Source organism: Bombina bombina, chromosome 2, assembly GCF_027579735.1.
Source record: "Bombina bombina isolate aBomBom1 chromosome 2, aBomBom1.pri, whole genome shotgun sequence".
In the NCBI taxonomy this organism is placed as follows: Eukaryota; Metazoa; Chordata; class Amphibia; order Anura; family Bombinatoridae; genus Bombina; species Bombina bombina.
This window is the reverse complement of record NC_069500.1, coordinates 910279397-910292395: the sequence shown is the minus strand read 5'-3', so window position 1 is coordinate 910292395 and position 12999 is coordinate 910279397. Positions and strand designations below refer to the sequence as shown.

Genomic DNA, 12999 nt, shown 5'->3' with positions numbered 1-12999 from the left:
AATGAATAAAAATTGATAATAGGAGTAAATTAGAAAGTTGCTTAAAATTGCATGCTCTATCTGAATCACAAAAGAAGAAATTTGGGTTCAGTGTCCCTTTAAGGTATATATATATATATATATATATATACACACACACATATACATACACACACACACACACACATATAAATGTCTTCAAGTGTGCTAACCAACCATTGCGTTAGGCCTACAGTGCTAAACCCGCATCATGATTTTCATATTATAAATTCCAAAGTGGTTCAAATAAAATAAGTTTATATTTATCTGAATAATTTTTATTTAATATATATATCTATCCCTATATAAATATATACAGGTATATATACAGATGTGTATATAACGAAATTTATGCGTACCTGATAAATTTATTGACACGGTGAGTCCACGGATCATGCTAATCTCCCCATAAACTTCAATAGAGTGCACAAACTGAAAACCCAAAAAAAACTAACACCTTTACTCGCACGCTAACCCAAACTATTAATATTGTACATTCGAATGTTCTTTAAAATTAAAAATGTTTTTCTTTCTAATGACACTGTGAGTCCACTGATCATCATCAATTACTGTTGGGAATATCACTCCTGGCCAGCAGGAAGCAAAGCGCACCACAGCACAGCTGTTAAGTATCACTTCCCTTCCCACAAACCCCAGCCATTCGACTGAAGGAAAAAGGAGAGAAAGGAAGCAACACAAGGTGCAGAGGTGACTGAGGTTTATACGACAAAAACCTGTCTGAAAAACAGGGCGGGCGTGGACTCACCGTGTCAAGAAATAAATAAATCAGGTAAGCATAAATTTCTTTTTCTTTGTAATGACACGGTAAGTCCACGGATCATCATCAATTACTGTTGGGAATCAGTACCCAAGCCTCAGACGAAGCAAAAGGATCAAATTTATAAAATTTAGAAAAGGTATGTAGAGAGGACCAAGTTGCAGCCTTGCAAAATTGTTCCACAGAAGCTTCAATTTTGAAAGCCCAGGAAGAAGAAACAGCCCTCGTGGAGTGAGCCGTGATTCTCTCAGGAGGCTGCTGTCCAGCAGTTTCATAGGCCAAACGAATTATACTCCTCAGCCAGAGAGAAGTAGCCGTAGCTTTCTGACCCTTGCGTTTTCCAGAGAGACAGACAAACAAAGCAGAAGACTGGCGAAAGTCCTTAGTCGCCTGCAAGTAGAATTTCAGCGCACGCACCACATCTAGGTTGTGCAACAAACGCTCCTTATGAGAAGAAAGGTTAGGACACAAAGAAGGAACAACGATTTCCTGATTAATATTTCTGTCCGAAACAAACTTAGGAAGAAAACCCAAATTAGTATGCAGAACCACCTTATCAGAATAAAAGATAAGGTAAGGGGAATCATACTGTAACGTCGAGAGTTCAGAGACTCTCCGAGCAGAAGAAATGGGAACAAGAAACAAAACCTTCCAAGATAACATTTTAATATCTAAGTAATGCATAGGCTCAAACGGAGCCTGCTGTAAAACTTTAAGAACAAGGTTAAGACTCCAGGGAGGAGTAACCGGTTTAAACACAGGCCTGAAAAAAGGATTGCACGTCTGGCACATCCGCCAGCCATTTATGCAACAAAATAGACAAGGCAGAAATCTGACTTTTCAGAGTACTTGCTGACAAACCCTTCTCTAGGCCCTCTTGGAGAAAAGACAAAATCCTAGGAATCCTGACTCTACTCCAAGAGTAGCCTCTGGATTCACACCAATACAGATATCTACGCCATATCTTAATGGCAAATCTTTCTTGTCACAGGCTTAAGAGCCTGGATCAAGGTCTCAATGACCGATTCTGAGAACCCGCGCTTAGATAAAATTAAGCGTTCAATCTCCAAGCAGTCAGCTTCAGAGAAGTGAGATTTGGATGAAGGAAGGGACCCTGAAGTAGAAGGTCCTTCCTCAGAGGTAGCCTCCAAGGTGGAAGAGATGACATTTCCACTAGGTCTGCATACCAGATCCTGCGAGGCCACGCCGGTGCTATGAGAATCACCAACGCCCTCTCCTGCTTGATCCGAGCAATGACTCGTGGAAGGAGAGCGAACGGAGGAAACAGGTATGTTAGACTGAAATTCCAAGGGACCACCAGAGCATCTATCAGGACGGCCTGTGGATCTCTTGACCTCGAACAGTACTTCGGGAGCTTGGCATTCTGCCGAGATGCCATGAGATCCAGCCGCCCCCATTTGAGAGTCAGGCTGAAAACACCTCCGGATGGAGTTCCCACTCCCCGGGATGAAAAGTCTGCCTGCTCAAAAAATCCGCTTCCCAATTGTCCACTCCTGGAATGTGAATCGCAGATAGACAGCACTTGTGGGTCTCCACCCACTGAATAATTCTGGTCACCTCTGACATGGCCAAGGGACTCAGAGTTCCTCCCTGGTGGTTGATGTAAGCCACCGATGTTATGTTGTCCGACTGAAACCTAATAAACTGGGCTAAAGCTAACTAAGGCCAGGCCAGTAGAGCATTGAAGATCACTCTCAGCTCTAGGATGTTTATGGGGAGAACTGACTCCTACCGAGTCCATGGGCTCTGAGCTTTCAACAAGCCCCAGACTGCTCCCCAACCCAGCAGGCTGGCATCCATGGTCACAATCACCCAGGAAGGTCTGCAGAAGCAAGTTTCCTGGGAGAGATTCTCTTGTCGCCTGATCCAGATCTATTAGCAGAGACAGATCCGCATAGTCCCCTATCCATTGCCTGAGCATGCATAACTGCAGAGGTTTGAGATGGAACTGAGCAAACGGAATGATGTCCATGGCAGCTACCATCAGACCAATTACCTCCATACATTGAGCCACTGACAGCCGAGGAGAGGACTGAAGGGCAAGGCAAGTGTCAAAGATTCTTGTTTTTCTGACCTCTGTCAGAAATATCTTCATTGATAGGGAGTCTATTATGGTCCCCAAGACCACTACCCTTGTAGCTGGAACCAAGGAACCTTTTCCCAGATTCACCTTCCATTCGTGGGAGCAAAGAAAAGACAACAACATCTCTGTATGAGAGTTTGCTTGTTGAAAGGACGGCGCTTGAACCAGAATGTCGTCCAGATATGGCGCCACTGTAATGCCCCGAGACCGGATAACCGCCAACAGAGCCCCCAGGACCTTTGAGAAAATTTTGGGAGCTGTGGCAAGGCCAAATGGAAGAGCCACACATTGAAAGTGCTTCTTTAGAAAAGCAAATCTCAGAAAACTGCGTCGGAACTGGAACTATTACTCCCAGGGCGGAAAGATCCTGGAAACAATGTAAGAACGCCTCTCTTTTTTTTTATCTTGTCTACAGATAATCTTGAGAGGAGGAACCTGCCCCTGGGAGGAAAAGTCTGGAATTCTAGTCTGTACCCCTGGGATAAGATATCCACTGCCCAGGGATACGGAACATCCCGAAACTAGGCTTGAGCGAATAGAGAATGTCTGCCCCCTACAGGATCCGCTCCCGGATCGGGGGCAGGCCCTTCATGCTGACTTTGAATCATTTGCGGGCTTCTTAGATTGCTTCCCCTTGTTCCAAGACTGATTGGGCTTCCAGGAAGGCTTGGGCTGTTCCTGCTTGGAAGAGGGGGGGAAGGCTTACCGCTAACATTTCTAAAGGAACTAAAATTACTCTGATGCCCTTTCTGTTTATTTCTTTTATCCTGTGGGAGGAATTGCCATTTTCCTCCTTTAATATCTAAAATAATTTCAGCCAAACAAGGTCTTACCCTTGTACGGAATCACCAAAAGCTTGGACTTACTTGCCAACTATTAACCCTTAATAGGATCAATACAAAAAAAAATCCTTTAATTTGTAACTGAGCTAACTGCTCAATTGCCAGATTTTCCTTACACTTAAAGAAATATTAAACATGGCACTTACCTTAAAATCAGTCTGTACGGCAGCAGGACAGCTCACCTGGTTTGAGAGGGTGATACTCCTCACATGGACCTGTGGAAAAGGAAATAATTGAGTAAGCTTACTCAGGCTTTCAGATCAGGGCAGCAAAATTAATTGACAAAGCGCGAGGATTGTACTTCACAAGTTCCCAATTGCTTAAAAGCCACCACTGCCCTACTGAAAAGACCGACGTGGACCAGGCTAGACCCCAGAAAAATCAGAGCAAACCTACTCTGCTTTAAAATAATAAAATCTTGATTGTAGAACTTCTTATCAGACACCGAAAACTTCACCACCTCCTTGCAACGCAGGCAAAGAGAATGACTAGGGTTTGTGGGAAGGGAAGTGATACTTAACAGCTTTGCTGTGGGGCTCTTTGCCTCCTCCTGCTGGCCAGGAGTGATATTCCCAACAGTAATTGATGATGATCCGTGGACTCACCGTGTCATTAGAAAGAAAAACATTTTTAATTTAAAGAACATTGGAATGTACAATATTAATAGTTTGGGTTAGCGTGCGAGTAAAGGTGTTAGTTTTTGGTGGGTTTCAGTTTGTGCACTCTATTGAAGTTTATGGGGAGATTAGCGTGTATGGTTTCACTCCCTAAAACTTTTTACTTTCAACTTGTAATACGAGCATTACCAAAACGTGCGCAAAAAGTTAACTTCTAGCAAAGTTAATGCTTGAGCGGGAGAACTAAATAGCACGCCCCTTGTAATCTAGCCCTAAATACTTGGGCCACAATCACATGATGCACTGTTATAAAAATCCTAGTTCTAAAAGTGAATATAAAAATATATATACTGTATATATTTTTTTCCATTTCAACCAGTTATTATGCCCTAAAACTGGTTTAATCACTCACAATCATAAAAACGAAGCAGATTGTCATCAGAAGGGTGGCTACTGCGACAACATCTTGACCGGCTGCTACTGCAAGTGCCATGGAAGTGGCAGTGTAGGATGTCATCATCAAAGTAAACATCATAATGAAGAAAGCCCCTGCAGTAGGTTTATACCCTAAAGATAAAAATGGTTATATAAATCAAATGTAGTTTACATACAAAAGTAAAACAGTTTGTTTTTGTTTAAAAACAAATTGAAAGATATTTGGGGGGAAATGGCTGCTAAAACAATCAAATTATTAGCATTTTTAAAGTATTTCAGTAAAACTAAACAAAGCAACAAATAAAAAAAATAAAAAACAGATCAATAATCGGCATCAAAGTATGGAAATGTACAGTATATTTGTCACGCTCGGCCGCTGGGAAGCTCGGGCGGTCCTCTCTGTGTGCTTGATTGGCAGGTAGTCTGAGCCGCCCCTTCCTGATGATGTCACTACCAGGCTTTTTATTCCAGGCTTCCTGTTTCTTCAGTGCCCATTTGTTTGTTCCTCTTTGTGGCTCCTGTGAGGACTTCTCTGTGGAAACTCTCTAACTGCTGATTTTCTGTTGCCAAACTCTACAAAGACTGACTATGCTGGGTTTACCCTCAAACTTCCTGATATCCTGTTGCCAAACACGGCAAGTACTGTTTATTCTGTGAAACTCTCAAACTGCATGTTTACCTGTTGCCAAACTCTGCAAGTACTGTTTATTCAGTGTAAACCTTCAAACTGCTTGATATCATGTTGCCAAACTCTGCAAGTACTGATTAATCTGTGTTAACCTTCAAACTACCTGATATCCTGTTGTCTAACTTTGCAAGTACTGACTATTCAGTATTAACCCTCAAACTGTCTGATAACCTGTTGCTAAACTCTGCAAGGACTGACTACACAGTGAGTGTTAACCCTCAAACTACCTGATATCCTGTTGTCTAACTCTGCAAGTACTGATTAATCTGTGTTAACCTTCAAACTACCTGATATCCTGTTGTCTAACTTTGCAAGGACTGACTACACAGTGTTAACCCTCAAACTGCCTGATAACAAGTTACCTACTCCTGCATTATTAACTGTTTCTTGTTTTACCCTTCCTCTGTCTGAGTATAAGTGGACTATCCCTGCTCTCCTGATTCTGTGAAAGACATTTCCTGAAACCAGTTCCTTACTCAGAAGTCTATTTGGCTGAAACCTTGTATTACTTTGGACTCAGGCTAACTCTGCTCCATATCGTGAGTACTTTTTTTTTTAGAGGTTGTCGTGGGGTCACGTCCTGGATTAAAGTGATGGTAAACTCTCCCCTTTATAAAATCAGATCTGGAATGTAAGCGCTATTTTAGATGAAGTTTAATTCATTAGCTGTAATGAAGATGCAGTATAACTTAGTTATTAATATAGATATGAAATTCAAATACTGCATGCTCCTCCGCCCACTTCAAAAGTAAACTTTTCTGTGAGCTAACAGATTGAATTGTTGTCCAATTAGCGCTCTCCCCATATGGCACTTTTGTTGTAGCTAGAGCATTGATTGGAGAGTAATTCAATCATTTAGCTGACAGGAAAATTGACTTTTGAAGTGGGTGGTGTAACGTGGGGTATTTGAATTTCATATCTATATTAATAACTAAGTTATACTGCATCTTCATTGCACATGATGAATAAAACCCCATCTAAAATAGCGCTTACATTCCAGATCTGATTTTTAAAAGGGGAGAGTTTACCATCACTTTAAACTCAAGAGTGCAAGGGTGTTGTGTAAGTTCGCCCTAGCATTTGGGTCTTCTTCTGGACATTTCTTAACCTGATAGTACAAACGGGCCATAATATGGACCCTGATGGCTGTGGCTCTACAAGGGCAACTTCTAGGAAATCATTCTGCTCATTTGCAATCTTTGGATTCCAAGCTTGACCAGATTACTACTCTGCTACATAACCTCTCCGCTCCTTCTCAAGCTACGGCGACTCCTGTTGCAGCTGCTACTAGCTCCAATGCTGTCTTTAACCCACCTCAACCTGTTGGACAGTATATACCACGAATCCCACTTCCAGATAAATATGACGGTAATCCTGAAGAATGCCGTGGATTCCTTAATCAATGTCGTTTACACTTCAGAAACAATCCTCAAGTTTTTTCCAATTCTACTTCCAAAATCACCTTTATTATATCCCTCATGAAGGGTAAGGCTCTAGCCTGGGTGTCTCCTCTTTTAGAGAAGAATGATCCTTTACTACAGGATGTGGAATTATTTGTGTCCATTTTTTTTTCTTCTGTTTTTGACAAGCCCGGGAGGTCTGCAGCTGCAGAGGCAGGATTGTTGGATCTGAGACAGGGATCCCTTTCGGTAGCTCAATATGCTATTGAATTCAGGACTTTAGCCGCAGAAACTGATTGGAACCATGGAGCCTTACGGGCAACCTTTCACAAGGAATTTTGTGAACGCCTTAAAGGGACAGTATACTATAAAATTGTTTTTCCCTTAATGTGTTTCTAATTACCTTTTTTACCAGCTGCAGAGTATAAAATGTATGAGATTTGCTTTTTTAAGGCTTATTTGTGTATATGAATTAGCTGATTTTGTGTTTTGGAGCCACAACCTAATAAAATGGGTTGAGCTTGTAGGTATAATCAAATCTCATTACCTTATCACATTGTGTACATATGCCTGCTTTTTTATCTTATATCTGTCCATAAACCAATCACCAATACTTAGAGAGAACAATGGAAAATTAACATTTTATTACCTTATCTCTTCTATAACCTACTGGGAGTGTAATTTCTTCTGCTGCTGTGTTAACACAGCTTGGCCTCGTGGCCAAAAACTTTCAGGATAGATGGAGATACCACAGGCTAAATAAACTAATTCAAATGCCAATATAAGGGTAATGGAAATACTTGTAAACAATTTAATACACTCCAGCAGGTAAAGTGGATCATTGGGAACAAATTAAAGGGGAGAAAATGTTTGAGTAAACTGTCCCTTTAAGGATGAACTTGTATTTCGGGAACTCCCCGATTCATTGGAGGGTCTTATCAATTTGTGTATTACTCTTGACGCCCGGCATTCTGAACGTCTTCAGGAGAGAGATAGGAATAGGAGATCCTTTGTTAAATCTTGTTTTCGTCCTCCTATTCGAACCTCAAGTCTGTCTAATAATAATTCCCAATCTCCTGAGTCTGTGGAACCCATGGAAGTAGGAGCTATTAAATTGTCAGAAGCTGAACGCCATAGAAGGCGTACTCTTGGATTATGTCTGTATTGTGGTACCAAAGGACATTTACTGAAGGACTGTCCTATCCGGCCAGTAAAAGTCAAGGCTTAACTTTTGATAGAGGGACAGAGTTAAGCCAGAATCCCATGTCTTCCCTCAATTCTAAACTTTTTGTTCCTGTAACTATCACTTTTGGAAACACCAAGTTTCGAGCTCAAGCCCTCATTGACTCTGGAGCTGCTGGAGTTTTCACTGATTCAAACTTTGCTGACTCTCTCAGGATTCCTCTTCAAGCCAAGAAACAGTTAATTAAGGTAACCACTGTTAGTGGACAGCCTCTAGGTTCTGGTATCATACAAAATTCTACCATTCCTCTTCTTTTGTCTGTGGGCATACTCCATTCTGAAATTATTCATTTGACGTCATCACTTCTCCCCACATACCGTTGATTCTGGGGTTACCTTGGTTGCAGCTTCATGATCCAGTCTTCTCATGGTCTAAAGGAGAACTTATTTCCTGGGGAACTACCTGTTTCAAACATTGCCTGCAAAATCCCTCAAAACCATCTTGTCCTGTCGTAGCTATGGTGGAAGTTCCTGATTCATTGCCTAATTACTATCATGCCTTTAGTGATGTGTTTTCTAAAAAGGAGGCTGAGACGTTACCTCCACACCGGATATTTGACTGTCCTATCGAATTGTTTTCAGGGGCTCCTCTACCTAAGGGAAGGACCTATCCCCTCTCTCGTCACGAAAATGTCTCTCTTGAGGAATACATAAAGGACAACTTAGCCAGAGGATTTATTCGTCCTTCCTCATCACCTGTGGGTGCGGGTTTTTTCTTCATTGGGAAAAAAGATGGAGGTCTCCGTCCCTGTATCGATTATCGGGCCTTGAATCAGATTACTGTCAAAAACAGCTATCCTCTGCCGCTCATTCCTGAGTTATTTGATCGTCTTCAAGGTGCTTCTATTTTTTCCAAGTTAGATCTCCGTGGGGCCTACAATTTGGTCAGAATCCGTAAAGGAGACGAATGGAAGACGGCATTTAACACTAGATTTGGTCACTACGAGTATCTAGTAATGCCATTCGGATTGTGCAATGCACCAGCAGTATATCAGCACTTTGTTAACGAAATCTTCAGAGATTATCTAAATAAATTTATCATTTATCTCGATGACATTCTGATCTATTCCAAAACATTACAGGAACATGTACATCATGTAAGACTGGTACTTCAGAGGCTACGAGACAATTCCCTGTTCGCTAAATTGGAGAAATGCTCTTTTCATCAGAGTTCCATTCCCTTTTTGGGTTATATCATTTCAGAATCAGGTTTTGAGATGGATCCTGCTAAACTTTCGACTATCAAGGACTGGCCCAGACCAACTACTCTCAAATCCCTGCAGAGGTTTCTTGGCTTTGCCAATTACTATAGAAAGTTTATTAAGAACTTTGCTGACAAACTTTGCTAAGAAAGGGCAAAATTGTAAGAACTGGTCCACTTCGGCAGTACAGGCTTTTGAAAACGCTAAAATCAGCATTTTCTTCTGCACCTCTTCTCAGTCATCCAATTCCTGATCTCCAGATTATTTTGGAGGTTGACGCTTCTTCTATAGCAGCTGGAGCTGTTCTCTCCCAACGTGATCCGACTACCGGCAAGATACATCCTGTGGCGTTCTTTTCGAAAAAATTAAATCCTGCCGAGTTAAATTATGATGTGGGCAATAAGGAGCTTTTGGCTATAAAATTAGCTTTGGATGAATGGAGGCATTGGTTAGAGGGTACTAGTCAAACTTTTTTCATTCTGACAGATCATAAGAATCTTTTATACCTCTATACAGCTACTCGTCTCAATCCTCGTCAGGCTTGGTGGGCCTTGTTCTTCTCCAGGTTTAATTTTGTACTTTCCTATGTTCCTGGTTCAAAAAATTCCAAGGCAGATGCTTTATCTAGGCAGTTCCAATCTTCTGAGCCTTCTCCTTTGGATTCTGAACCTATACTACATCCAGTCAAAGTTTTGGCTCAAGTATCCTCTTTTCCAGTACAGGCTTTACATGCTGCTCAAGTCCGGGTACCATCTTCTTGCAAACTACCTTCTGGTATCCTGTATGTACCCAAAGGATTACGTCTTAAGCTTCTACGTTGGGCTCACGACAACATTTCAGCAGGTCATCATGGAGTAACCAATACTTTGTGGAAACTGAAGCAGCATGTTTGGTGGTCCACTATGAGGAGGGATGTTAAGGATTATCCAAAAAGATAGTGGGTAAAGAATTATCCACTGAAAGAATGCACGTAAGCACTCTTTGCCCAGACTTGAGGCGGTTGGTTCCGAATATGATTAAAACGTAACTTTTAATTTAATATAAATAAAAAGCAAGACTAACAAAATAGGTTAAAATACACACATGTTGTGCTCCAGGTACAGATAGACCATGAAGGTGACTATATCAGTTATATAGTATGGCCTGATTGTAGGTATGTGTCACCACATTAGGTCATAAGTAATCTGATTCGAGTACGTAGCAATAATAATAATTGTGTAGTCTACTGTCTAAAATAGTAGGGGCATAATTCAAAATCTGAGTACTATGTGCACTATAGTACCAAGATAAAAAGATGGGTAATATTCCCTAAATAATTGCTAAGTAATCTGGGAATGATGGTCGCTATCACCTTCCTAACGGATGTAGGAGAGGTGTCCTAGGTACCAGTTATTATGACGCTGATCAGTTATATAGAGGGTGCTTATAATGTGGACTCATCTTGTAATTATAAAGAGAACAGGTATAAAACTCGATCTTTATTTGCAGATCTATATTGTTATCTCTCTTTATATCCAATAGAGTATCATAAATTTAATCCACTTGTTATATATGTTAAGGATTATATTGCTGCTTGTAGTTCTTGTGCTTCGAACAAACAATCTTCTCATCGACCGTTTGGTCTATTACACCCTCTTCCTATTCCTCATTACCCTTGGTCTCACTTATCCATGGACTTTGTTACAGATCTTCCTGTTTCTGATGGAAATACAACCATTTGGGTAGTGGTGGATCGGTTCTCCAAGTCTGCTCACTTCATGCCTCTTGCAGGCTTGTCTTCAGCTCAAAGACTTTCTGAACTCTTTGTTCTACATATATCTCCCCACTGACATAGTCTCAGATCGCGGAGTTAAATTTGTTTCCAAGTTTTGGAGGTCTTTTTGTAAGCACTTCGGAATCAACATATCTCTTTCTACTGCACATCATCCTCAATCCAACGGACAGACTGAGCGTGTAAATCAAGCCTTGGAATCTTTTCTTAGACATTATGTAGACCATCACCACTCCAACTGGTCTCAGTTATTGCCTTTGGCGGAATTAGCTCACAACTCACGCTATAACGCCTCATTACAGACCTCTCCCTTTAAGGCAGCTTATGGTTTTGAACCTAGAACCTTTCCTATGATTACCAGTTCTACTAAAGTCCCTGGAGCAGATCGTATTGTGAAAAATCTCAGTAACTACTGGAAACTCATTAAAAAAAAATCTACTTCCCTCTTCCTTAAGACACAAGAGATATGCTGATCGCAGAAGGTATAAGGCTCCTTTACTTCGTACTGGAGACAGAGTATTTTTATCCACCAGATTCATACGTCTAAAACAACCTTGTACTAAGTTGAGTCCTAAGTACATTGGACCTTTTCGAATTGTTTCCAAAGTTTGTTCTTCTGCATACCGCCTGGCTTTACCCAAGACTCTCAAGATCCATCCAGTGTTTCATGTCTCCTTACTCAAGCCAGTCATCTACAACCGGTACTCTATCAAGAGTAAACCACCTCCTCCACTTTCCGTAGAGGGAACTTCTGAGTTTGAAGTCAGCCCGATTTTGGATTCCAAGCTACGGGGCAATCGGCTGTACTACCTGGTCCATTGGAAGGGTTATCCTATCTCTGAACGATCTTGGGAACCAGCCTCTCATGTTCATGCTCCAGCTCTTGTCAAGTCTTTTCACAAGAAATACCCTGCCAGGCCCGGTCGGGTCCCCCCGGAGGGGTCCTTGAGGAGGGGGCACTGTCACGCTCGGCCGCTGGGAAGCTCCGGCGGTCCTCTCTGTGTGTTTGATTGGCTGGTAGTCTGAGCCGCCCCTTCCTGATGATGTCACTACCAGGCTTTTTATTCCAGGCTTCCTGTTTCTTCAGTGCCCGTTTGTTTGTTCCTCTTTGTGGCTCCTGTGAGGACTTCGCTGTGGAAACTCTCTAACTGCTGATTTTCTGTTGCCAAACTCTGCAAAGACTGACTATGCTGGGTTTACCCTCAAACTTCCTGATATCCTGTTGCCAAACACGGCAAGTACTGTTTATTCTGTGAAACTCTCAAACTGCATGTTTAACTGTTGCCAAACTCTGCAAGTACTGTTTATTCAGTGTAAACCTTCAAACTGCTTGATATCCTGTTGCCAAACTCTGCAAGTACTGTTTATTCAGTGTAAACTCTCAAACTGCATGATAACCTGTTGCCAATCTCTGCAAGTACTGATTAATCTGTGTTAACCTTCAAACTACCTGATATCCTGTTGTCTAACTCTGCAAGTACTGACTATTCAGTATTAACCCTCAAACTGCCTGATAACCTGTTGCCAAACTCTGCAAGGACTGACTACACAGTGTTAACCCTCAAACTGCCTGATAACAAGTTACCTACTCCTGCATTATTAACTGTTTCTTGTTTTACCCTTCCTCTGTCTGAGTATAAGTGGACTATCCCTGCTCTCCTGATTCTGTGGAAGACATTTCCTGAAACAAGTTCCTTACTCAGAAGTCTATTTGGCTGAAATCTTGTATTACTTTGGACTCAGGCTAACTCTGCTCCATATCGTGAGTACATTGTTTTTTAGAGGTTGTCATGGGGTCACGTCCTGGATTAAACTCAGAGTGCAAGGGTGTTGTTTAAGTTCGCCCTAGCATTTGGGTCTTCTTCTGGACATTTCCTAACCTGACAATATTATTATTCAGGT

At 41.6% G+C, this 12999-nt stretch overlaps 1 protein-coding gene across 3 annotated transcripts in view; it reads right to left on the bottom strand.

The window, feature by feature from the left end:
* ABCG2 (ATP binding cassette subfamily G member 2 (Junior blood group)) overlaps nt 1-12999 on the bottom strand; it is a 409410-nt gene that overhangs the window by 12697 nt on the left and 383714 nt on the right. For all 3 annotated transcript variants that reach the window (XM_053703301.1, XM_053703300.1, XM_053703302.1), the window contains one exon: nt 4772-4926. In XM_053703301.1, coding sequence (XP_053559276.1) covers nt 4772-4926 — 155 coding nt within the window. The remainder of the gene's footprint in view (nt 1-4771; nt 4927-12999) is intronic.